This window comes from Pinus tabuliformis, chromosome 1_2 (assembly GCF_031772625.1).
Source record: "Pinus tabuliformis cultivar Carrire ecotype Pingquan chromosome 1_2, CPIR1, whole genome shotgun sequence".
Taxonomy (NCBI): domain Eukaryota; kingdom Viridiplantae; phylum Streptophyta; class Pinopsida; order Pinales; family Pinaceae; genus Pinus; species Pinus tabuliformis.
Window position 1 is genome coordinate 713,614,401 of NC_142298.1, and position 27,313 is coordinate 713,641,713.

The window sequence follows — 27,313 nt, forward strand, 5'->3', positions numbered from 1 at the left end:
CTCTAAAGTTATTATCTCTTACTAAACAATTCGCTATGACGGTTAAACACTTGATCTTTGCATGGTTTCTTCAGGTATATCATGATTGAAAGAAAGAATGCTAGGTAAGACTGGAAAAGTAAAAATATGTTATACATGAATCGAAGTGAAATATATATAAGAAAAGATGCATCTTTGTTTGGATGTTATAATGATTATTTCCTAATTCTGTGGAATGCTAGTCATAATGAAAAACAGAAAGACATTAGAATGGGATGCCTTGATAAGTTGTGTTAACCATGTTTCTTTTTGTTTCTATATGAATCGAGTCCTGAACTATCTTTGGAATGAATTGTATTTTATTATTATAGCTGCAGATGATGTTGGACCTCTTGGCACATGCTTCTGTGTGTTGCTCTCCTCAGTGCCAATATACAAATTGCCGCAGAGTAAAAGGGCTTTTTCGTCATGGAAGACAGTGTAAAACTCGTGCTTCTGGGGGTTGTTCTCTTTGCAAGAAAATGTGGTATCTGTTACAATTACATGGACGGGCTTGCAAAGAATCTGAATGCCGTGTGCCTCACTGCAAGTATGTTATTCCTTTCCTGCTTAAGATTACAGATATTAGCTGTAACCGGAAACATAGTAGCCGGCACCATATTAATTTGGATACTGGGATTTTGATCTTTTCTTTGATGATTTTTATAGTTATCTTATGTAATGTCTTTGGAAGCATCACAGATTCAGATTCGATCTGTTGTTTTAATGTTCATGACTCTATAGACAGGGACTTTGCGTCTAAGTCTAAATCAGGCCTTTTCATGCTATTGTATAGGGAATCTATCTTTTATCCCGGCTTTGTGCTCATCATTTTTATTAAAGCTAGCATAGCAAGAAAGAAAGAAAGAAAGAAATTATTTTAACGTCCACGAGGCTAAAGATAGCCTATGGGACAGATTGCTTCTTCATCTGCTTGATGTATTCGGCCTTTTTTTTGTGAAGCTTCATAATAAATGCTCCCATCTTCTCGACAAACCCCTCGTTAAATAGATTATCCCAAGAGCTAGCTGTCAGCGTATCTGCATAACTTTCCCTGTTGTCTTTGAAGGCCTCACATTCTAAAATGAAATGTTTTTCTGTTTCCACTTTTTCCACTTTTAAATAGATTTATCTTAAATATGGATTTAACATGAGCCAAGAGGGATCCAATTTCTTCATGTGCAAAATTTTTTATGAGCCCATATTATTTAAATGTTTTGTGTAGTTATTTAATTTTTTAATTTTTAGAATTTTTATTTTAGCCCCTTTGCAAAATTTCAACTTAGACAACATTAGGCTATAGAATACTGGGATGTAGAATGAGCCCTCGGCTCAATTAGACTGTAATATTTTTGGTTTAGTTTGTGCATAATTCAAATCATTGTTTTTCTTCTCTATTTTAAATTACCCTTGATTTTTTAATTCACTACTCAGCAACTATCGACCATAGAGCATAATTGTGTTTTTCATTTTCACAAATGAAAAGCTCCTAAAAGGTCCAAACAATTAATTTAGTAATATATAAATAATGCCAAGTTCATGTTCGTGTGACGTTCTGAGTGACTGCAATAATCAAAACTAAAACTGAAGAAAATTCTTGTAACGCACTTATAATAATCAAAGGAAGTTTGAAAGATGACCATTCCAGCAAATACTGTTATTTTTATATGAGACATGTTTCAAAGAGATAAGGACAGCATGATTTTGAGTTTGGCAAAGATCAGGGCTTAAATATAGTTCCATGTTTATTAGCCACTCATGTTCCGACAGTGACCTGGGTGATATGCACCGACTGCTTATGAATTTTCAATTGGCGCAATTCATCTACTCACGATTTAGCTTGTAGTGGTTGGGGCATTCTCCAAATCACTGCCCCACTAAAGTAGCCTGAATGCTAAAAAGCTCATTTCTATGTGCCATGACTTGATCTTACCACTGTGTGGAAAAAATGTTGGATGCTTTATCTTGAGCTCTAACTTGTGTTCACAATTCTTTCCAGAGATTTAAAGGAACACAATCAAAGGTTGCAACAACAAATGGAATCACGGCGCAGAGCTGCAGTTATGGAAAGGATGAGACAGTGTGCTGCAGAGGCTTCTATCAAAATGAGCTGATGGAATGTAGAGGCGATTTATACTATTTTTACAAGTAAAGCTTCCAAATTGGGAATGCTAGCTGAAGCAATTTCAATGTACTGCTGGCATAGTGACTAAATATTTATATTTCTGGGTGGGATACACATCCCTTACCTTGCACTCGGAACGAGTCATGCATTGTTATTGTAAATCAATAGTCTTGATTGGCATACTTAACAATTTTGAAAGACTTCCATTTTTTATTCTTTTGGGAAAAATCCTAGTCAGCATATGCTAACGTGTTTCAACCACATGGTTGTTTCTTGGCAGCATTCTATTATGGTTGAGATATGTTTGATTTTTTCACTTGTGCTTTTCTCTACTTTTAAATCACATATTAAAATGTTTGTAACATATGCCCATATTTGTAATGTTGTCATATTTTTGACCCATGTCCTTGGTAGAAGTATGCTGAATAGTGTTTGGTCTTTCTACATAGACATTAGATGCAAGATAATTTTTAGTTTAATTTTTGACAGAACCATATCCAGAAGATGGACAGTGTCCATGGGATTATGTCCAGCATTTGTATGGTATACATTTTCTACAACCTTGAATGTACATTCGTACTGTTTTACGAAGTGACTACATGTTTGTCTTTCAAACCACTGCAAACTGACATGATGGCTCGTAGATTAACTAAGAATTATCGAGGCAGAAAAAGTAACATATTTTTAGAATAGAAGAGGATAAGAAATTAGATGTTTCATTCATTCTGCATATAAGTAAATTAACAGTTTATTTGTAAGAGTGAGGTTATTTTAATGTACGAAAGTAAAATATGCTAATGCAATTCAACAAAAATTTAAAATTTCCTTGAAGGCATTTTGTCAGACATATAGTGAACAACATTTCATCAAACACTTTGCAGGCAAGGAGATTGACACAGATAGTAGAGATAATTTAGGGGTACAACCGGCAATTTTATTAACTCAATCGGAGAGATTACATGCAATAAGAATTTGTAGACCTGTGATTTATTCTAGTAGCAAAGAAAAACAATTCGGCCCTCAATATGATGAAATCGGACTACTGATAAGGAACTCAACCCAATGGAATTTGATCCTCAAGCAACAATCTCGGTGTCTTGATAATTGATAGCTTTGGCCAAAAGTAATATATATATAGATATATATCCATGCAAAATAACTTGCCTCCTAGATTAACTCGATGCCCTGCAATAAATCTCAGCCTCGTGAAGAGAAGATGACAACTTGGCCTCTTTTTAGAAATTCAGCCTCCACATAAATAATCACCAACCCAAGGAAAACTCGGCTTGACAAAAGTAACTCGGCCCAACTGGTAGATCCAATTTGGCTCCTCCTACAATGATAATTTTGGCCTTTGTAGAATATGAATTCAGCCCTCGTCTTTGGCACACAAACTGAACTTCGACAAAATAAAGAATTTCAGCCCAGTGAATAATTTCAACCCCAATAAATATATTTGACTTGAAGCCCTCCTATAAGAGATGAATAACATGACCGAAAGAAGAACTTGGCCCTAGGAAATGGATGACAAAATCGACCTCTACAGAAGATAAACTCAACCTCTAGTAAATTTACTCAGTGTTGGCAAATCGGATATTCTTCCAACAATGAATCAAACCTCCAGCGAATCACTGGTGAATTGATGTTAAACTCTTGTAGAAGAATTCGATCTCCAATAGTAAACTCGGCCCTCATGAAAGCAATGGCAAATAGTGGCCTAGATCCATCTTAAGTCCAGATCTACCAAGCGTCGAGAGGGATCAAATCTCTTTTCACTCTAAAAGAGGTTTGCATATCAAGAGATTTGATCCCTCTCACTGCATGGTAGATAAATGTGGAGATAAGATGAATCTAGGTTGGTCTAATTTACCCCTCTAAATAGGATATATTACACATGAATATCATGGGTTAATATCATGGACCATTTTTATTTTTATTATTATTTCATTTTTATAAGGTTATTTTTATTTTGTTATTTTTGTTTTTTTATTTTCTTTGGGAGAGTTAAAATGTTTACATTACATTACATTAATCATTTTATTAAATTTATTTTATTTTATGTAATTTTACTTAGTCAAAATGTTAAACAGGACATTATGTTACAAAATCTCTACCATACTGCGCTGGAGAGCACCTCTTGACACAATTTTCAGCCTAGCAGTAGCAAATTAATTTCTAGGAAATGAATAGCAATTTTATCCTTGAGTAGTTGCTCCAAGCTTACTTGCAAATTTAAGTACAAATGGAAAACCTCTATGATTTTCTCGCAAGCCAACTAGGGTGGCACTCAAAGTCCATCGAAATTAGTTGAGAACCAGCTAGGATGGCAATGGATGTCCACCGGAACTAATTAGAGAGTTTTTCTAGTTAATTTTTCAGATTTTTCTATGTTGTATCAATTACTTTAGCATAATTCAATACTTCAATTACCAATCTTTCTAAATGCAATTAGTCTTTCCATTCATCAACGGTAATTGAAAATATAACAATAAATGCAATGACAAAGGAGACGATTAACACATCAACAAGAGAGTAGATTTGGTCAAAGACCAGGGGAAAACCCCATTAAGGGGAAAACACTTTTGAAAAATCTTCTTCTTCTATTAGATTGTCATAAAATGTTCAACAGAGAGTACAATGAGCTCAATACAATATCATCCAGCAAAACAACCCAACAATATTCAGAAATATGTTTCTAGCATCAAAATATATTAGAGACAACTTTTCTCGTATGTGGTCAACTACGATCAACTTCAGTCGTCGGTCAAGTCTAAGTCAACTGCCCAGTCGCATGGATGAGGACTTGTGCATGCGACTAAAGGTTTCCAGTCGCTCCCTTAAACCTATGATGCCAGCGACTGTGGTCGAATTTTCCTTGTGGCAAGCCAACAATTGTAGCCCAAAACCTTAAAACAGATGCGAGCCTCAGACCCTACAATTTTGGACCTTTGTGAACCTTTGTTGTCGTCCCTGCCTTAGACCTATGCGAGACAATCAATGAAGAAGAGAAGAATATTTTCGGTGATGATGTCCAAATGAGGTTGAGGTCACTTGAATTTATTGGCTTCCATGGGTATCCAATTTGCTTTAGGGTCGACCTTGTCCAAATGTGCATATGTGGACTTTCTTTCATAAGTACACTTCCCCTTATCTTATTCGAGTGATCTTTAAGTTGATTTTGGTCCTCTCAAAAAGAGAAATTCAATGTCATCATCATCTCCATCAAATGAGCTGTCGAAAATGGAATTTGACCGTAGTTGCATATTTTTAACACTCCCTCTCAACTAGGGAGAATTTTGTGAAAATTTCACTTCTTGAAATCCTATTGCAGCAACTGGAAATAATTCTCCTAATTGTTAATTAAATTTAATAATTTATTTACTGTGAGCTAGGGAAAATACTGAATCAATCACACTTCAACCTACACAAATAAATTGCAGAATAATTAAACACTAGAAAGAATGCTAGCATACACACATAAAATGACACAATTATTTTTGGGCAAATGTCCCTAGAAAAACCCAACTTAAGAAAACTACTGCAGCCGCTAAGGGTTTTATTATTAAGCAGTAGTGAAATTTGAGTACAATATGCTTGATGTCGAATATTGGTAATCCTGCAAAGAAAATACTAGCAAAAATTTAGTGAGGAATTTTCCTCACCCCATAAGTAATCTCCTAGCACAACTTGCCTTCAGAATTTCGGCCCACTAAGCCTTTGTGCTGCTTTGCGTACCTGGGTAGACATCTAGCCTCGGACTGGACTATGATGAACTCGTTCTGCCTCCTGTTGGCCAAAAAGGCGCTTCTCCAGCACTTTGGGACTCCTTCCCAACCTTTGGAACTAAAATGTCAAACTCTCCTAGCAATTCGACCTTGCCTCTAGAGGCTAATGCGTTGCCACAACATCAGCCTCTCTATGGCTCCTCAACCTCTCTACAACTGCACTCACGGTATCAGGAAATCTTCCTCCAGATTCACTGTCCTTGCCCCTCTCTCACTGCGTCGATTTCACTAGATCTCTCTCTGTCAACTGACTGTTGCTACCCAGGAAATCGATCTGCTCATGAAATCAAACTTTGCAAGTGTCTTGTCCATCACCACAAAGACCTCTTATAATCCTATGTTGGAGCATGAACTACTAAGACTAAAATATAATCGATGGCTAGTATCATCTTGGAGTCGGTCTCTGTGAGTTTCTAGAAGATTCACAACATAACTTAATTGATTCTGATTAATTAGTCATATTCTCTAAGTTTAGATTTAGGAAATATTTAAAAAACGACTAATAATCTAATTAAGTCATCTCTATGTGGAATTTCCATAAACGATTTTTGGTTTTGGTTTTGGATATCTCATGTATTATAGCCTCTCCACAAAATTTTATGGCTAAAACACATTTGATGCTACAAAAACTAACACTCCCTCTTAGCGAGGAATTGTTCTAATGTTGCTACACCCTATAGCAACACCCTATCTCTGCTTCATCTCATGTCACGCTGCTGATGTCTTGTTGTTGTTGCCCACCAAATATTATGCAACTTTGATATCTGTTGCATTTGTGTGGTTGTTGACCCTGCTGAACTGCTACCAACACTGCAACTCCCTCTCCATCTACTGTTGTTGCAACTACAACATCTGCAACTGAAAAGCATCCAAACTATTGAATCAATTGTGATCAGTATGATGCATATGTCACCCAAGACTATGATTGTTGCTAGTATCTGCGTTGTCATTGAGGCTGGCTCTGCACTATTGCCAACTCTACACTGCACTCCCCAACATCTGACTGCAACTAGCTTCTGCATTTGTCACTCTGGCATCTGACTGCATCTATTGCCACTAATCCATCCTGCTACAAAAAATATTGTGGGCCCCATAGCAAGGTATTGATTCAAGAGGTGGACTTCCTCAAGAATCTTTCCCATCTGTAGGACTATGGAGCTACAACACCAAATCACCCTAATTGACTCTTGGGGTTATGTCAGCAAACATGGCGAAGTCTTCCTCCCACCTTGAGGACAGTGTTTCAATGTCGGCATGAGCTACCGCCTAGTCTTGTTTCTCCTCCTTGTCCTTCTTCGTGAGAGAACTAATCTGAAAATCACTCGTGAGTGACCTCAGTTAATTAATTAATTAATTAAGGTATTACAGACTCATGTGTTGGTGTGTGTCTATGTTATCTTAGGCAACGGATCGATAAGATTGCAAAATACACAAACACTGGAAAATGGAAAACAGTAAGAGAAACACAGTAAGCAAATACAAGAACACAACAAACTAATAAGGAGTTCACCCAATCCTCCTAGGCTACGTCTCCGATCCAACTTTTAATGGTGGCCTTCTTTTATTGTGTCTTAAAGTAGAGTCTTTACAATGAGGAGCTCAAATTGAGTCTCCTGAAACAGATGATGCTTAGTAGGGTGGTTCTTGCATCCCCCAAGCCACTAGAGTGCACAGACTCTTCCTTACCAAGTCTCGACCTCAATTGGTCTTGATGGGATGAGTCCAATTTGGTACTCAGTTCCTGACAGATATCCTCACAGGGATTGTTTGAACCTCTCAAGCCTTCTGTCTGCCCGATGCTGCCTCAGTTCTACAGGTCAACTTGACTCTTTGTGTCTACTTCTGTCTCTTCTATCTCCTTCTTCATTGTTCTCTTCTTTTTGATAGTGCTTCCCTCTCCTCTTTTGTCTCGCCTTCCCGTGCTCTCCTCTATTTTTTGTTTGTTCATGGCTTAAAGCCAATTTGTCTCATGACTGTTCATTTCCTCTTCTGCCCCTTCAGATTGCTTGTTGCTGTTCGCTTGGAATTCCTTGCCTTCGAGTCATCGCCACTATGTAACATCTCACAGGGAAGTGGCCACTTGTCCTCTTACGAACTGCGCTAGATTTTCCTCAAACGGTTCGGTATTTCAGTTACTCTGTGTAATGATTCATCTGCTAACTCAGCGGTCAAATTGGACTTCAGACTTTTATATGTCGTCACTTAATTCTCCCTCCAAATCTAGTTTCCCATCGAGTGCAATCTCCACCGTTAGATCTGGGGCTTCTAGATCCTACAGTTATCGCTCATATCACGCGGTTGACTTGCTCGGACGTTAGCCCGCAATGAGAGGCAGTTTTCTCTCTCATTTGTCGGACACACGTCGTTCATTGCATGGCATCGCTGGGTCTCCTAACAATTCTGCTTACCGCCCAAAACGCCTCTGATATTCCGTCGGTTTTTGGAGCGCAGAACCCACCTTTTGCTTTAGCGCTTTTCCCAAGGCTTTCGACTTTCCTTGTGACCAAGCGCTTGGGGCCTTTCCATTTCGAGGGGTTTTGCCCAGTGATGCTCGAATAGCGCTAATCATGCATCAGAAACGAACTTCATTTTCTGATCCAGACTTCCTAACTGCTAGTTTGCGCCCTGCGCGGTCTCCATGGGCCTCGGTCAGAGCGCTTTGACCGAGGTCCTTGTCGTTCCTTGCTGGCTACAAACTGCCACTGTCCAGAGGTCCTTCCTGATAGCTCATTGTACACAAGTTTTTGAAGTCTATCCTGATTTTATATAGTCATAGCACTTTGATAATTTTCATGGATCCAATTCAGATCACAGCCTTCCCACTGAAAAAAGCTTTTGGACCACCAAAAGTTGGTTTTTAAGCATCGACTAAGTGAGGGTACAATTGTCTCACTTATCAAATCCCTATCCACTTTGCACTGCTCGGCTTTGAACCCTTGAGCCCAATTTTGAGGTACTCAACATCTACCCTGCACGTCGTTCTTACCTTTCTGTCCAGAACTGTGTCTTCCCACAACTCATTGAGATATTCAAGTAATAGGTCATCAATAGAAGGCAATTGACTCTGCTCTTCGGGATCCTCGATTAGTGAAGGTTCAAATAGCCTCAAGCAATCTGCCTTTATGACTGAGTAGATGTGCATGTAAGCTGGTAGATCAAAGCGAAAAGCATTCTCACCAATTTTCTCAAGTATCTTGAAAGGTCCATACTTGATATGTTTTAGCTTTTTACCTTCACCTTGCATTATGTCCTTGTTGATGTACAGCCAGACTTGGTCTCCAACTTGGAAACTATGCTCCATCTGATGTTTTTCATGCCTGGCACTGTATTTGGCCTGGATCTTTTTTAGTTGTTCCTGTACTCCCTGGTGATCTCTTGGATTTGTTCAATGAACCTTGTTGCCCTGTCCACATCATTGTCCCTCAACTGTGGTGTCTTTACCAAAGACAAAATCCAAAGGTGACCTTGTTGTGAAACAAAAACAAGTCTCAAAAGAAGATCTTTGTGTAGAAGAATGTTTGGCTCTATTGTAAGCATGTTGCACATGACATAAATGTTCATTCCAAAGCTTAGGATGCTTGCTGCAATATCCCCTGAGTAACTGGATCACTGTCTTGTTAACTACTTTTGTCTGACCATCAGTTTGTGGATGAAAAGCTGTGCTTTTCTTCAGTTTTGTGTCCATCAGTTCCCACAGACTTGAACAAAACTTCCCCACAAATCAAGTGTCTTGATAAGATACAGTGGAAGTGGGTAATCCAAAATGAACACATACATGTTGAAAGAACAGTTTTGCAGTTTGTTCAGCTGTAATTTGTTTATTACAACATATCAAAATACACATTTTGTTGAACCTATCCACAACAACATACAAATAATCACGTCCTTTCCTAGATTTAGGCAGTCCTCCAACAAAATCCATGGAAACACTTTCCCAACGGTGAGAAGGAACTGATAATAGAGTGTATAAGCCTAGTTTTCTGTTGCTGGGCTTGCTTTTAGCACACATAATACACTCTCTTATATATCTAGAAACTGTCTCATTCATTTTTTGTCAATAACAAAATCTTTGCAGTTGTGCAACTGTTTTACTTACCCCAAAGTGACCTGATATTAGAGAAGTGTGTGCTTCTCGAATTATCTTTACTCTTTCAGTTTGTGGAATGCATAGCTTCCTACAATGATATAGGAGTTGATCATTTATATGATAATCCAATTCTTCTACTTGTTTCCCTTGACTTAAAGTTGCATATACATCTTAAAGTCTATATCTTGAGCATATTGTTAAATGTAGCTCTCATGTAACATAGAATTATGCTTAAGTATAATAGATGTGTTTATAATGGGTCTAGATAACATATCTACAACTTTATTGTGTATGCCCTTTTTATATCTGATAACTAAATGAAACTGTTGTAGAAAACCCATCCATCGATAGTGCTTTGATTGCTGCAACTTAGTTTGAGAGTGTAGATATTGAAGTGGTTGATGATCAGTATGCATTATTGTCTCTTTACCCATTAAGTAACTTTTCCACTTTTTCACACTCTGTACTAATGCATACAATTCTTTATCATATGTAGAATAGTTAAATACTGCAGAATTAAATGTCTCAAAATGATAACATATGGGTTTACCATGTTGTGTCAACACTACTCCCATGGCATAGTCATTGGCATTCGTTTGGATCTCAAATGGTCTTTGAAGATCAAGCAATGCTAGTACAGATGTTGTACTAATCTCTTCTTTCAAGGTGTCGAAGGCTTTCTACTATTTGCCTCCCCACTGAAACACCTTGTTCAATCCTGTTAAAGCATATAAGGGAGCTACAATTAAGGAAAAGTTAGAAATGAACTTTCTCCAATATTGTGTTGCTCCTAAGAAGCTTCTAACTTCTGTTGCAGATTTGGGTTTAGCCAGTTCACAATGACTACCACTTCAGAAGGATTTATCTTCAATTCACCACCCCCTATTATATGTCCCAAATAATTCAGAGATGTTTTGCCTAATTCAAATTTTGAGAGTTTAACATAAAGTTTTTCTCTTTTCAAAACATCTAGTTTCTTCTTAACATGTTTTAAATGTTCTTCTCGTGTTTTGCTAAATATCATAATATCATCCAGATACACAATAACAAAATCATCAAGAAAAGGTCTGAGTACATCATTCATTAATCTCATGAAAGTAGTAGGAGTATTGGTTAAGCCAAAAGGCATAACCAACCACTCATACAATCCCTGTTTTGTTTTGAAATTAGCCTTCCATGCATCTTGTTCTGCCACTCTGACCTGATTATATCCACTATGCAAATCTAACTTGGAAAAATAAATAGATTTTTTCAATTGATCTAAAAAATCATCTATGCAAGGAAGGGGATAACGATTTTTTATTGTTATATTATTCAGTGCTCGGTAATCAATGCACATTCTCCACGAGCCATCTTTCCTTCTCACCAAAACGATTGGTGACCCACATGGTGATGTGCTAGGTCTGATTAACCCTTTCTTGAGCAACTCCTGCACCTGCTTCTTGATTTCAGCATTCTCTAAAGCGGACAACCTATACATTTCAATGTTAGGCAGTGGAGCATCTTGCTACAAAATAATATCATGTACTATTCCCTTTTTGTGTGGCAGCCCTTTAGGTTCTAGAAACAAGTTATCACACTCTGAAACAACTTTTTCTAAATCAGCTTGTTGTTTAGCATTACAGCCTTCAAATACATTGGTTTTATCAAGTTTCTTTTCCTTTACAACCATCAGTAATAATTGTTTGCATGAATTTACAATTCGTTTCATCTGCCCTGAGTTTATGAGAGTATAATTATTCTTGAGCTTAGGAGCTCTTACAAAGTATTCGATTCCATCTTTAACAAGTAGATACTTTTTCTCAGCTCTATAGAAGATAGTTTTTCTATTATACAAGTAAGGACTTCCTAAAACAATTCCACATATATCCACAGGAATTATGTTTAACTCAACGTCATCTACAAATGCTGACCCAAAAGAAAACTTGAGTTTGCATTGTCTAGTCACTCGTAGTTGTGTTTTATCATTTAACCATCCTAATGGGTATGGTTTCTCGTGAGGTGTAGTCGCTAATCCCAACTTCTTTACAATTTCTTCAGAAATTAAATCTACTTGTGAACCACTATCAAACAAAGTATTAATCTTTTGATGTTTGGAAATAACTCAAATATGGAAAAGCTCATGTCTTTTTCTCTCATTTTCTTCATCAATAGTAGATTGTGCAGAATTACTAGTAGATGCTTCAGAATCCTTACCTTTTATACCTGTGGTTGCAATAGTTGTTTCATCCCTTGAGTCTGACCCCAAATCTTTCTAAATAGCTGCAGCAGTCTTCTTCTTCTTGCCATCGAACTTCTTAGGTCTCAGCTCCGGATGCAGAATCCAACAGTGCTCATCATCATGCCCATCCTACTTATAGTGAGTGCATGAAGACTTGATCTTCTGTGCAATGTTAGCCTTCCTTGCTTTCCATTTCTACTTTCTTTTCTCCTTATTCTTGTTTGTAGTGGGTTGGGATGATCCCCAAACTTCTGGACTTCCATTCTTTCCTCTAGCTTCTCGATGAGTAGCTTGTACAGATACCTCATCTATACTAGTGAGATTAAACATGAGGATAGTGTGCCTCATGTAGTTGTGTAGACCACCAATGTACTTCAACAGAGTCTCAGGTGAGTCTAATGAGATTCCTAGAATCAATGCTCTCTTCCTAAATTCTTGGGTGTATCCTTGTACATTTTGTCCTTTCAAATGTCGAAGAGTTTGCTAGCTCATCATGGCTTGCTGCATGTAGGCCAATGGATAGAACTGTTTTTTTATTGCAGAAACAAATTCAATCCAGACATAAATGGTCTTACCATGTCTTTTCATGTCAGCTTGGGACCTGCCTTCCCACCAAACCAAGGCAGTGCTTCCAAGGCGTAGGCTTGCCAACTGAATCTTGCTCTTGTCTAAATCAATACTCTGTACTCTGCAATAAACATCAATTTTTCTAATCCAATTGTCCAACTTTTTTGCATTCAACTCTCCATCATATATAGGTAAATCGAATTTAACATCTAGTTTAATCAAATATGTCTTCTTTTTATGTTCAGGGCTATTAGGAGGTGTGAGAAAGCTTTCTTCTTTCCCTTTGCCTTTTGAGTGATCATGGAGGAGAGACTCATCTTCTCCTTTGTCTTGTTTGGAACCTGATGAATCTTCATCCTTATGTTTTTTAAAGTCCTTATACATTTCCTCTACCATGGACCTTATGGCTAGGAAACTATCTATGAATTGAGGGTCTAGCCCCATAGAACTTTCCTTTGACATTGTCTTCCGAGGATAGACTCTCCCAACTTCAGGATTAGTTTCGACCAACTCTCCTCCTAATTTGAGCTTTGATCTAGTTAGCATTCAACAGCTAAACCCAACACAAGTCTAACCTTAACAGCCTAGAGCTCTGATACCATTTGATCTGAAAATCACTCATGAGTGACCTCAGTTAATTAATTAATTAATTAAGGTATTACAGACTCATGTGCTGGTGTGTGTCTATGTTATCTTAGGCAATGGATCGATAAGATTGCAAAATACACAGACACCGAAAAATAGAAAACAGTAAGAGAAACACAGTAAGAAAATACAAGAACACAACAAATTAATAAGGAGTTTACCCAATCCTCCTGGGCTACGTCTCCAGTCCAGCATTCAATGGTGGCCTTCTTTTATTGTGTTTTAAAGCAGAGTCTTTACAATGAGGAGCTCAAATTGAGTCTCCTAAAACAGATGATGCTTAGTAGGGTGGTTCTTGCATCCCCCAAGCCACTAGAGTGCACAGACTCTTCCTTACCAAGTCTCGACCTCAACTGGTCTTGATGGGATGAGTCCAATTGGTACTCAGTTCCCGACAGATATCCTCACAAGGATTTCTTGAACCTCTCAAGCCTTTTGTCTGCTCGATGCTACCTCAGCTCTGTAGGTCAGCTAGGCTCTTTGCGTCTGCTTCTGTCTCTTTTGTCTCCTTTTTCATTGTTCTCTTCTTTTGACAGTGCTTCCCTCTCCTCTTCTGTCTCACCTTCCTGTGCTCTCCTTTGTTTTCTATATGTTCATGGCTTAAAGCCAATTTGTCTCATGACTGTTCGTTTCCTCTTCCGCCCTTTCAGATTTCCTGTTGTTGTTCGCTTGGAATTCCTTCCCTTCGTGTCATCGCCACTGTGTAACATCTCATAGGGAAGTGGCCACTTGTCCTCTTACGAACTACGCTAGCTTTTCCTCAAACGGTTCGTTATTTCGGTTACTCTATGTAATGATACATCCGCCAACTCAGCAATCAAATCCGACTTTAGACTTTTATATGCCGTCACTTAATTCTCCCTCCAAATCCGGTTTCCCATCGGGCGCAATCTCCGCCATTAGATCTGGGGCCTCCAGATCCTACGGTTATCGCTCATAATGCGCAGTTGACTTGCTCGGATGTTAGCTCACGATGAGAGGTGGTTTTCTCTCTCATCCGTTGGACACGCATCATTCGTTGTATAGCATCGCTGGGTCTCTTGACAATTCCGCTTACCGCCCAAAATGCCTTCGATATTCCACCGGTTTTGGAGCACGGGACCCGCCTTTCGCTTTAGCACTTTTCCCACGATTTTCGGCTTTCCTTATGACTGAGCGCTCGGGGCCTTTCCATTTTGAGGGGTTTTTCCTGAAACAACCTCTGTTTTGCGATCCGGACTTCCTAACTTGTTTGTGCCCTGCGTGGTCTCCATGGGCCTCAGTTAGCATGCTTTGATCGAGGTCCTCGTCATTCCTTGTTGGCTACAAACTACCACTGTCCAGAGGTCTTTCTTGATAGCTCATTTTCCACAAGTTTTTGAATTCTGTCATGATTTGATATAGTCATAACACTTTGATAATTTTCATGGATCCAATTCGGATCAAGAACAGTGGGTGTTGTAGTGACCAAGCTCACCACCTCTGAAGCACTTGACCTTTGACAAGTCCTTCTTATTATTTCATTGCTCCCTATGTCCCTAACTAGGACCCTCTGATGCGAGGGCCACATTCCCCTCCTCCTCCACCTACTTCAAACCGTTGCTGCTACCACTGATGGAGCTCTTCACTAAGTCTCGCCTCAACTCCTCCTGCTACAAATCGGTCCACATCCTGACCCACTTTGGCAAGGCTTCTCTGCCCAAAATTCTTTGGACGAATACTTGCCATTTCTCGGAGATATTTTTGAGTGCCAATTGTATTAGCTCTATAGCTTGAGGTGTCGCTCCAACAACTGAAAGTTGATCTGGGATCTCCTGAATCTTGGTAAGGTAGGGATCTATGCATTCCCCTTTCTGCATCCTAGTGCATCTCAAATTCTCCAAGTACATCTTCTGCTACTCGGAAGTTCCCTAGTATAGTGTGGAAAGTGTATCCCACATTTCCTTGGTCGGTCCTTGACTCACTATGTGTGATACAATGTGATCTCGAACACCGTCAAGAATGGACCCTTTTGCCCTTGTCATCTCCTTTCGATATTCCTTTATTTGATCTGCATCCTGGGGCACTGCTACCACTGCATCAATATATTGTTTCAGGCCATATTCATCTAGAAGGAAGGACATCCTTACCTTCCAGATGACATAGTTAGAAGCTCCATCCAACTTGCCCTGATCACGAAGTCCCGCAAAGCCCATCTCAAAAATGATGTCGAAAATATCCTCTTCCCTTCTACTCAGCGGTTGCTAGGTTATTCGCGCTCCCTTCTAGAGTGAGAAACACTGCTCACAACGACTGTTGATCTACAAGGGAATTCGAACTTCCTGAGAGTGGAAGTTCCTTGAGGAAAATTTTCCCTCAATGTGTGCTCTTCTTCCTTTTGATGCTAGTTCTGCATTAGCAAACTGCTACAAAACTATTATGTCTAGCTAGATATCTGCTCTCCGAAAAATATTGGTTTCTCCCTCTACCTTTGCAAACCCTCGATCTGGAGAGATCGAATTTTTCTGTCCCTCTCTCAAAAAAATCAATTTCTCCTCAAGAATTTGACCTCTTGGCCAAGGTGATTGTGCTGCCTCTTGGATTTCAAACTACTACCTCTTAGTCAACAACAAAATCCTTCTTCGCTATTGAGCACTCTGACTTCTCATTTGTTCTCTGATACCATGTGAAAATTTCATTTTGTTAAAATTGGAAACTAGTGCCAAAATCCATGTGGGTTAGCTTATTTATGGCAGCTGATATTTTTATTGGATCCCTCTCATCGAGAGGTGTAGGATTGATCTAAAGATCATTCGATTCTGATAAGTATTTATGGAGAAATGAATTTATTTTGATTATGGAATTATTATCAAGCTGACCAGCAACTTGAGTAGGCTCAAAAGCCCAATAGACATGCCTATTCATCATCTATGTTTTAGTATAAGTTGGCAAGGACTTGAAGTCATTTGTACACACATTCTTGAAGTGATCTCCTCTCCACGTCTTGGGTTTTTGGAGAAGGAGAGAACAAAAAGAATACGATGGCCTAAGAAGGAGCCCTAGCTACAGATGATGCCCTAGCTGATCCAACGCAATCAACTACTTATACGTTGTTCATAAGGAAACCTTATACGCTGTTCAGATACGTTGGATGTGATATGTTGTTCATAGACGCAGTTCATAATGGAAGTGATACGGTGTTTATACGCTAGACATATTACACTGTTCATAGTTCATGATGAGGATATATACGAAGATATTTAAATGCAGGCCATGACATACATACGCAGGCAAATGGAGAAACCCTACATACCCTGAAATGGACACTAAAATAGACTGCTCAGCAACACAGCAAGATATATACAGGCCATGATACATACAGGCAATACAACGCAGCAAGAACACAACATGATATACACGCTGTAATATATAACGCAGTTGTAGAGACTCTTATACACTAGTATAAGGGACACTTGGAGATATGTTCATATAGTTAAAGGAGCCACAGTCAAGGGTGAAAGCCGCAGTCAATATAAGGATGCCACAGTCATGACAAACCGCAATTGCAATCTGGACAATCAAGTCTCGGTCAACTACTTAATGATCACTACCTCTGTCAGTGTGAGGAGAAAGGTCATAGTAATACATCTTGGGCATAAATATACGGATCTGTGTATGTCATAGAAAACATAGCAAATGCAATGATGACATATACGCTGTCATCTATCACAGTGCATGAAGACTCATGACCTTGAAGACTTGATGGGCAGTAATGTTGATATAGCAGTGAATGGTATGACTGTAATTGTGTCAGCGTACTGATTGACATGACATGGCATGCCATGGCATGGAAGATGCACTATGTATAATATGGCAGACAACATATATGTCATGGGTAGCATGATGCATGATGCAACATCATGGTGCTACACAATAATGTGCAGCAAATGGATGAAAGGCAGCACTATGATAGGTGAAGCCGTCACCTTGGACAATCAGTTGAAGCAGAATGTCTTCAACTGATCTCATCATTATAGGAGATGATCTATGCTCAAATCTAGATAAGTCAAAGTCTTGACTTCTGATGTAATTGTACTATCTCTCTCTCTCTCTTTCTCTGTCGAACTATGAAGAACATAAAAGAATAATTGATCAAGGGTTTCCCCACATTGTAGGGTTTGTCCCTTGCTAGCACCACATCGTGTGTCCTCTTGTCTTGGCTTGTCTTCTGCTATTTATGTTTATGTTCTATCTGCAGTTTACTTTAATGTTGATGTGATTGCTAATATGGAAAAGTTATCAAGCTAACTGTGAAAATTTAAATAAATTTCTCTAGCATAGAACATACCTAAACTTAACATGGTATCAGAGCTGAGGTGAAGACAATGCCCAAGCAAGAGTGAAAGAGCAATCACCAAAGACAGTTGGGACAAGATAAAAGGATCAATGGGTTCCTCATCCCTCTTCAAATTTACCCTGGGTGAAGTCGAAGCAAAGAATATTATCAGAATTGCGTAGCAGAAGGTTATGATGACCTACCTAAAGATCACTTCATTGGGAAGTTCGGATCTAAGGGTGGAAGGAAAGACAGATGCCTTGGTTACAAAAAGTTCGGTCATTATGCAAAGGAGTGTCTGAATGGAAGAGACTCTTCTCTTGATAAGATAAACAAATCATTCCAGGGTTAAGGGAATGACAGATAATACAATTCATCAAGGAGAAATGGTCGACTCTTCAAAGAAAGCCAGGAACCCCAGGCACTTCATCGGATAGATGTGTGCACTCTCTAATTTGATAGAGATGGAAACAATAATGGAATTATACTTGGAACGAATGCCACCTATCTCGGAAAGGGTGTAGGGAATGTTACCTCTCAATTAAATGAGGGTAACTCGATTCATTTACAGAATCTCTTTTATGTACCTAATCGCTAGAAGAACCTGATGTCCATTTCAGCAATGGAAGTCAAAGGTTATAGGGTGGCACTCATCGATGGAAAGGTACGTGTTTGGAAATAGATTTTTTTTAAAAGATGTTTTTGAGTTCATGGTTGTATCAAGTTGCAGGAATTCCACTAGGAAACATGTCCATGGACACAGCACTTGAGGTCTATGAGTTAGATGATGACAAGGATGCCTGAATTCAAAAGGAGCATGAAGGTACATGTATGAAATGTACCGAAAGAAAATCTTATGAGGGGGACCATTCCCCTCATGCAACAGGTCCATAGGTTTGAAACAACCCAAGGAGTTTGAGATTCATGATCAGGGATCTCATGTATACAAGTGGAAGAAAGCCCTCTATGGCTTGAAGCAAAACACCTCGGGTGTAGTATGAGAGGATTGATAGTTGTCTGATGAAGTTGAGATTCACTAGGAGTAAAACCGATCCAAACCATTACTCAAAGGTTGTGGATGATAGACCTCTCATACCAACACCTATGTTTGACAGGTGCAGACCCTCTCATTTGTAGGAAACTGAGGGAGTTGGATTCCGAATGTGGAAAGATAAACTGCAAGCCTACCTCGAGGATCTTAACTTTCAGAAGTTACATGGTAGTGATGTCGGACCAGATTTGGGAAATGCCTCTGATTTTCATAAACCCATTCACGTTGATGTTCTTGGTGAACCTCCATCCAGATATATGTTTTGCAGTTAGTATAGTGAGCTCATATTTGGTTGAGCTTCATTGGAGGTGCATAGAATCTTCTGATATATCTTTAGGGCATAATCTCTCATGGATTGAGATACACTGCCGAAATAGTTAAAATGCTGAGTGGGCAGGCAGTGTGGAGGGTCACTAGAGCACTTCTCAGTGCTGGTTCTCCTTAGGATCTGCTTCAATATCCTGGTTGAGAAGGAAGCAGAAGTTGGTGGCTTTGAGCATCATTGAGGTAGAGTATATTGCTGCTAGCATGGCTACCTCAGAGGCAGTCTGGTTGCGGAATCTCTTCAGTGAGCTGTTTGTACACATGATGAATACCACTATGATTCTCTATGACAACTAGAGGTGGGATTTGATTATAGAGGAATCTTGTATTCGATGATTGCTCCAGCAGATAACCATAAGATGCTGCCTTATCTGGGATATGGTAAGTCGATGAGCAAGGAGGCTCCATCGCGTTGAGATTGATGTACAGGTCGCTGACATTTTGACGAAGCCTCGGGGAAAGATCAAATCTGTGATTTTCCCATACGACTTGGAGTCGTCGAGAGACCCTTGTATTAAGTTCTCTTGTCGAGGCATCCTACCCATGCACTCTGGGACTCATGGGAAGCATCTCTCATCTGATCAATGAGCAGGGAAATGAAGATAGGGACCATAGTAGTACCAATGGACGCATCATTGTATCTACTGTACTCCATACGCTAGGATGACCTTCATTGATCTGGGATCAATGATACTGGTTTGGGACCAGTGGTAGGAGTTGTACCCATTATGACGCTGACTTCAGGTTGGCTGAAACTAGTCTAGGACCAGTGGTACATATTTTGAGACTCACTTTCGGTCAGTGAAGGACTAGTCTGGGACCATTGGTAGGAATTGTACCCATTATGATGCTGACTTTGGGTCAGTTGAGACTGGTCTGGGACCAGTTGTACATACTCTGACACTAACTTCAAGTCAGTGGAGGACTGGTTTGGGACCAGTAAGAGTGGTACATACTATGACGCTGACTTTGGGTCAGTTAAGACTGGTCTAGGACCAGTGGTATGCACTCTGAGGCTGATTTCAGGTCAATGGAAATGGTATGAGACATTCTCGATCAATTCTTCTTCTTCATGGTTCAGCAGAGCTGAGTAGAGTTGAGCAGAGCTAGCAGAGCAGAGCTGAGTAGAGTTGAGCAGAGCCAGCAGAGCAGAGTTGAGCTGAGCTGAGCAGAGCCGGGCAGAGTAGAGTTGAGCAGAGTTGAGCAGAGTTGAGCTTAGCAGAGTTGAGTTGAGCAAAGCTGAGCAGAGCTGAGTTGAGTTGAGCTGAGCAGAGCAGAGCTGAGCATAGCTGAGTAGAGCAACGCTAAGCAGAGCTGAGATGAACAGAGCTAAGTTGAGCATAGCAGAGCAATGCAGGGCACTGATGGTAGAGATAGTACAGCCAGACATATGGATCAGCGGATGGAGTTCTCCCTAGTTGAGAGGAAGTGTTAAAATTGGCAACTAGGGCCAAACTCCATGTGGGTCAGCTTATTTATGGCAGCTGATATTTTTATTAGATCCCTTTTATCGAGAGGTGTAGGATTGATCTAAAGATCATCTGATTCCGATAAGTATTTATGGAGAAATGAATTTATTTTGATTCTGGAATTATTATCAAGCCGACCAGCAACTTGAGTAGGCTCAGAAGCCCAATAGACATGCCTATTCATCATCTACGTTTTAGTATAAATTGGCAAGGACTTGAAGTCATTTGTACACACATTCTTGAAGCGATCTCCTTTCCACGTCTTGGGTTTTTGGAGAAGGAGAGAACAAAAAGAATACGCTAGCCTAAGAAAGAGCCCTAGCTGCGGATGATGCCCTAGCTAATCCAACGCAGTCAATTACTTATACATTGTTCATAAGGAGACCTTATATGTTATTCAGATATCCTAGATGTGATATGCTATTCATATACGCAATTCATAATGGAAGTGATACGGTGTTTATATGCTAGACATATTACGTTGTTCATAGTTCATGATGAGGATATATACGAAGATATTTAAATGCAGGCCATGACATACATACACAGGCAAATGGAGAAACCCTACATACACTGAAATGGATGCTGAAATAGACTGCTCACCAACATAGCAAGATATATACATGCCATGATACATACATGCAATACAACGCAGCAAGAACACAGCGTGATATACACGCTGTAATATATATCGCAGTTGTAGAGACTCTTATACATTGGTATAAGAGACACTTGGAGATATTTTCATGCAATTAAAGGGAGCCACAGTCAAGGGTGAAAGCCGTAGTCAATATAAGGATGCCACAATCATGACAAACCGCAATTGCAATCTGGACAATCAAGTCTCAGTCAACTACTTGATGATCACTACCTCTGTCAATGTGAGGAGAAAGGTCATAGTAATACATCCTGGGCATAACTATACGGATCTGTCTATGTCACAGAAAACATAGAAAATGCAATGATGACATATACGCTGTCATCTATCACAGTGCATGAAGACTCATGACCTTGAAGACTTGATGGGCAATAATGTTGATATAGCAGGAAATGGTATGATTGTAATTGTGTCAGCATATTCATTGACATGACATGGCATGGCATGACATGGAAGACACACTATGTATAATATGGCAGACAACATATATTTCATGGGCAGCATGAAGCATGATGAGATCATGGGCAGCATGAAGCATAATGATCATGGGCAACATGATGCATGATGCAACATCATGGTGCTACATGGTAATGTGCAGCAAATGGACGGAAGGTAGCACTACGGTAGGTGAAGCCGTCACCTTGGAGAATCAGTTGAAGCAGAATGTATTCAACTGATCTCATCGTTATAGGAGATGATCTATGCTCACATCTAGATAAGTCAAAATGTTGACTTCTGTTGTAATTGTACTATCTTTCTCTCTCTCTTTCTCTACTGAACTATGAAGAACATAAAAGAATAATTGATCAAGGGTTTCCCCACATTGTGGGGTTTGTCCCTGGCTAGCACCACATCGTGTGTCCTCTTGTCTTGGTTTGTCTTCTGCGATTTATGTTTATGTTATCTGCAGTTTACTTTAATGCTGATGTGATTACTATCTAGAAAAGATATCAAGCTAATTGTGAAAATTTAAATAAATTGCTCTAGCATAGAACATACCTAAACTTAACACATTTCTTGAAATCCTATTGTAGCAACTAAAAATAATTCTCCTAATTGTTAATTAAATTTAACAATTTATTTACTTTGAGCTACAACAAATATTGAATTAGTCACACTGCAACCTACACAAATAAACTATAGAATAAATAAACACTAGAAGGAATGCTAGCAAACACATAAAATGATGCAATTATTTTTGGACAAATGTCCCTCGAAAAACCCAATTCGGGAAAACTAATGTAGCAGTTGAGGGTTTTATTTTTAAGTGGCAGTGAAATCTGAGTACAATATTCTAGATGTCAAATACTGGAAATCTTGCAAAGAAAATACTGGCAAAAATATAGCGAGGAATTTTCCTCACTCCACAAGAAATCTCCTGGCACAACTTGCCTTCAGAATTTCGACACTCTGAGCCTTTGCGTTAGCCTCTGCAGAGATGACTGGATGTCTAGCCTCAGACTAGACTTTGATGAACTCGTTTTGCCTCCTGTTGATCACAAAGATGCTTCTCTGACACTCTAGGACTCCTTCCCAGCCTCTGTAACTGAAAACGTCAAACTCTCCCTGCAATTCGACCTTGCCTCTAGAGGCTACTGTGTTGCCCCAACGTCAGCCTCTCTGTGGCTCCTCTGCCTCTTTGCAACCTCACTCACCAAATCAGGAAATCTTTCTCCAGCTTAAGTGTCCTTGCCCCTCACTCACTGCTTCGATTTCACTGGCTCTCTCTCCAACAACTGACTATTGCTACTGAGGAAATCGATTTTCTCATGAAATCAAACTCTACAAGTGTCTTATCCATCACCACGTCAACCTCCTCTTATAACCCTATGTTGGAGCACCAACGACCAAAATTAAAACATAATCGACAGCTAGAATCATCTTAGATTCGGTCCATGTGAGTTTCTAGAAGATTCACAGCATAACTTAATTAATTCTAATTAATTAGTCATATTCCCTAAGTTTAGACTTTGGAAATATTTAAAAAACGATTAATAATCTAATTAAGCCATCTCTTGGTGGAATTTCAAAAAATGATTTTCGATTTTTGGAGATCTCATGTATTCTAGTCTCTCCACAAAATTTCATGGCTAGAACACATCCGATGTTACAAAATCTAACAAATTCCACTTGTCGAAATCTGATCATCGAACATCCTGTCACATAATCCTGTCGACATAGCATGTCCCATCTCTGCTCAACTCTATCTGCTGAAACATTCTTGAATCTAAAGAAGAAGAATCAGGGAGCATTAGCTTCCACCCTTTATAATGTCGAAGAGCATATCTGAATTTGAAAAAACAATATTTGGGAGCACATATCAACCTAAATGTACGTCAGGGAGCACATCTCAACCCGGAATCTCGTGGGGGAGCTAAACATCTACAACCCCATATAGAACAATAGGTGATATAGGGGAGCACATAACAACCCATCCTATTTCTCACTGATCTTCCTAGCAATGACCCTCAAGAGTCATGTGATAGAACACCTGCATCATAACTAGCTTGGGTTGTACAACCCCAAGTACACTCTGAACCCGTTGGTCAAATGGGGAGCAGTAATCCCAACAACTCGATCTTGTGGGTATGATGCTAACTGGGGTATACTTTGCAAAGACCAAGAGAAGGGAGAAACATCTCCAACCCTATGGGTAACAGATAGGGGAGCGACATCTACGACCCTATTGTTTAGAGATCCCTCAACCCCAAGAGCCCTCTATCTCAATTCCTCACCCTGGGAGCTCAGACAAGGGGGAATATTTGGCTCAGTGTTCTCGGTCAATGATGCCCCTTATCAACTGGGGTCACATCCATCAGTCTAGGTTGCTCTCTGAAAACCAAGAACTTCCCTTTCAGCAAAGCCTTGGTGAGAATATTTGCAATGTGCTCATTTATCGATATGTGATGGAGTTGAATGGCTTCTCTCTGCACCATGTCTCGAATGAAGTGATATCGAATCTCTATATGCTTGGAATTGTCATGAAATACGAGATTTTCTACCAGACTAATCCCACTCTTGTTGTCACAATATATCATTGTGGTATCTAAGACCTGCTCAAATAGCTTTCCAAAGAGTTTCCTCAACCAAACTGCTTCGTAATTAGCCATGCTAAAGGAAATATAATCTGCCTCAGTGGTACTCATTGCTACGAGCTTGAGCTTCCTTCTCATCCATGATACCATGGTAGATCCAAGGCTAAAACAACATCCAAACATACTCTTTGTGAAAACTCCTACACTGAAGGAACCCCAACTGCAACAAATCTGAATCTACTTCACCTACTTGATTTTTAAATTACATTTATCAAGTTATTCTTCTGAATACTGAAGCAAATTACTTCTACAGCCTACACTAATTAAATATTTGATCTCATGAAACAAAAAATAGAGCAAAGAACAAGATACATAGGACACGCTTATTTTTGGACATAATAGTCTCTGGAAAAACCTAATGCAGAAAAAACTGATGCAGCACTTCTGAGGGTTTATTATTATGCAGGAGAAATATCTAAATACAAATCTAAGATGCTCATCTAGCAATCCTTTACAGAGAAAATACTAGCGGAAAATCTGAGTGAGCTTTACCTCACTTCACCCGACAGAATTCTGGTTGATCTGGCACAAGACTGAATAACCTCGGCTATTTCTACGTTGGCTCTATGTCAGCCCTGCGTCACCTTCTCTGCCCTCTACATCAGCTCTCTCGGTTGTTCTGGTAGTTCCCAGCAGTTCCGATAGTGCCCAACAGTTCCGGTAGTTCCCGATAGTTTCAGTTGTTCCGACAGTTCTGGATTCTACATGACAAGCATCTTTTCTGTGTCAACTCTCCCGACTACTACACTGCCTCTACGTTAGCTCTCTCAGTTGTTGTGTTGCCTCTCTGCAATCTCTCTCCGCTTCTTTGTCATTATTCTCCGAAAATTCCTTCTCCCAGATTCTCACTGCCCCTCTACTGCAGAATAATCACTTAGTCCGAATTTCTCAGCTTCCTAGCCCCAGAAATCAAACTCTAGATCAATTCTCTCTCTATGTGTGTTTCCAAATGAACCTGAAGCCTCCATTTTATACTTTTCTTATTGAGTCTTCAACAGTCGATATTAAGTCTCTAAACAACGACTAAGATTAAAACATGACTTGATCTGCCTTCTAGATCATTCTCACCCATATTTTGATTAATACCCATTAATATTTTAATTTCCCTAAGTTTAGACATAGGAACCCCATTAAAAATATTAATTATTTTAATAAAATACAATCCCGGTGGAATTTCACCAAATGGTTTTTGGGTTCTTTAGAACTCATGTGCCTTAGCCTCTCCACTAAGTTTCAAGGCTAGAGCACTTCTGATGCTACCAAAATTTAACACTCCCTCTTAGTGAGGAAAGTTCTCTAGCAACAATGTCCACCTGGATGCTACTTTGTTTCTGAAGCACCTCCTTTTCTGCACTGTTGTTGCCACCAACAATGTGCTACTGTTGCTACTGTATTGCTGCCCATGACACTATTGCATTTGTAGTACAACTCCCTCTCAAATGTTGCATCTACTATGTTGCTAACACTGCATCCGTACTGAAACTCAGTTGTTGATAGAAGCAACTGAAAAACATTCAAAATTAGTTGAACTTAACTATGTTCAGTGTAATACAATGAATGTAGGAATCTGACTGCTATTAATTCTAACCCTTTGAATCTTTTGTGTTGTTGTTGATTCCTACACTATTTCAACTACACTACTGCAAACCTTCCTATGTGTTGATCAGTCTCTGGTCCCAAGCTATTGCATTTGTCCTCCAAACAATCCAATGTGTCATATGACACTAAGTCCATCTTGCTATTGCTGAGTCTTGGGCTCCCATAGCAAGGAATTGATCCAAGAGGTGGACTCCTCAAGGATCCTTCCCACATGTAGTCCTCGTGACTATAGCTCAATATCACCCCATCTCCCTCCTGGAGATACGTCGGCACTCATGGCATACTCATCCTCGTCTATCTTCGTGGCCGCAACCTTTGGATCATGCTTCTCATCCTTGTCCTTTTTCTACAAAGGACACTAGGATGCATAGTGGCCCATCTCGCCACAACTGAAACATTTCACCTTGGAAATGTCCTTCTTTCGCTACAGCTTTTGTTGTCCCTTCGATGCCAGAGCTATGTTTTCCTCCTCCTCCTTTGTCTTTGAGCTACTCTCACTGCTGCCACTAAGGTTAACCTTCATTAAGTCCCTCCTTAACTCCTCTTGTTGAAGCGCTGCCCACATCTCCTCCCATGAAGGTAGTTTTTCTCTACCCAATATGCTTTGGACAAAAACTTTCCATTCATCCGAGACTCCATTCAGGGTTGTCCTCACCATTGTGGTTGGCTGAGGAGTGGACCACACTACAACAATTTTGTCTCTAGTGTCCTAAAGACACTAAAGATAGAGGTTCACCCCTTCTCCTTTCTGTATCAAGGTCGGCTGCAACTTCTACTCCAGATACATCTTCCATTGTTTGGAAGAGCCTTCATATAGAGAAGACAAGGCTTCCCACATCTCTCGGGTTGTATCTTGCCCTGCAAAGTGTGAGACCACATGATCTCAAACTCCATCAAGAATGAGCCTCTTTGCCTTCCCCTGCTCGGCCTTGTACTTCTTCTTTTGATTGTTGTCAGCAGAAACATCTACAACACTATTGATGTAGGCCTCGAGATCATATTCCTATAGAACAATTAATATTCTGATCTTCCATATGACATAGTTGGAAGCACCTTCCAAAATTTCCTGATCTCTGAGCCCGTGCGATGTCATCTCACCCAAATGTTGAACTAACTCCTCTAGTCACTTCTTAGCACTAGTTAGCTGCTCAACAAGTGAGAAATTTGAACTTTATGGCAGAAAGTTCTCTGAGGAGAAAATTCCCCTTCGACGTGTCTTCATTCTTTTCTAGCAGATATCAGCCTCAGCAGAAACTGTGTTGAGGCTTTGTATCACTCCCTCTGCCTCTACAAACTAACGAATTGGAAAATCATACCTCTCTGTTGTCTCATTCAGAGAGAGATTTCCTTGGATCTGCTTCCTGGAAAGGACTAC

At 39.6% G+C, this 27,313-nt stretch overlaps 1 protein-coding gene across 3 annotated transcripts in view; it reads left to right on the forward strand.

The window, feature by feature from the left end:
* The window catches only part of LOC149207730 (histone acetyltransferase HAC1-like), a 311,587-nt gene extending 309,216 nt beyond the window's left edge, over positions 1-2,371 (forward strand). For all 3 annotated transcript variants that reach the window (XM_089395844.1, XM_089395843.1, XM_089395845.1), the window contains 2 exons: positions 351-568; positions 2,018-2,371. In XM_089395844.1, coding sequence (XP_089251970.1) covers positions 351-568; positions 2,018-2,132 — 333 coding nt within the window. In that variant the 3' untranslated portion in view covers positions 2,133-2,371. The remainder of the gene's footprint in view (positions 1-350; positions 569-2,017) is intronic.
* The last annotated feature ends 24,942 nt before the right edge of the window (positions 2,372-27,313 follow it).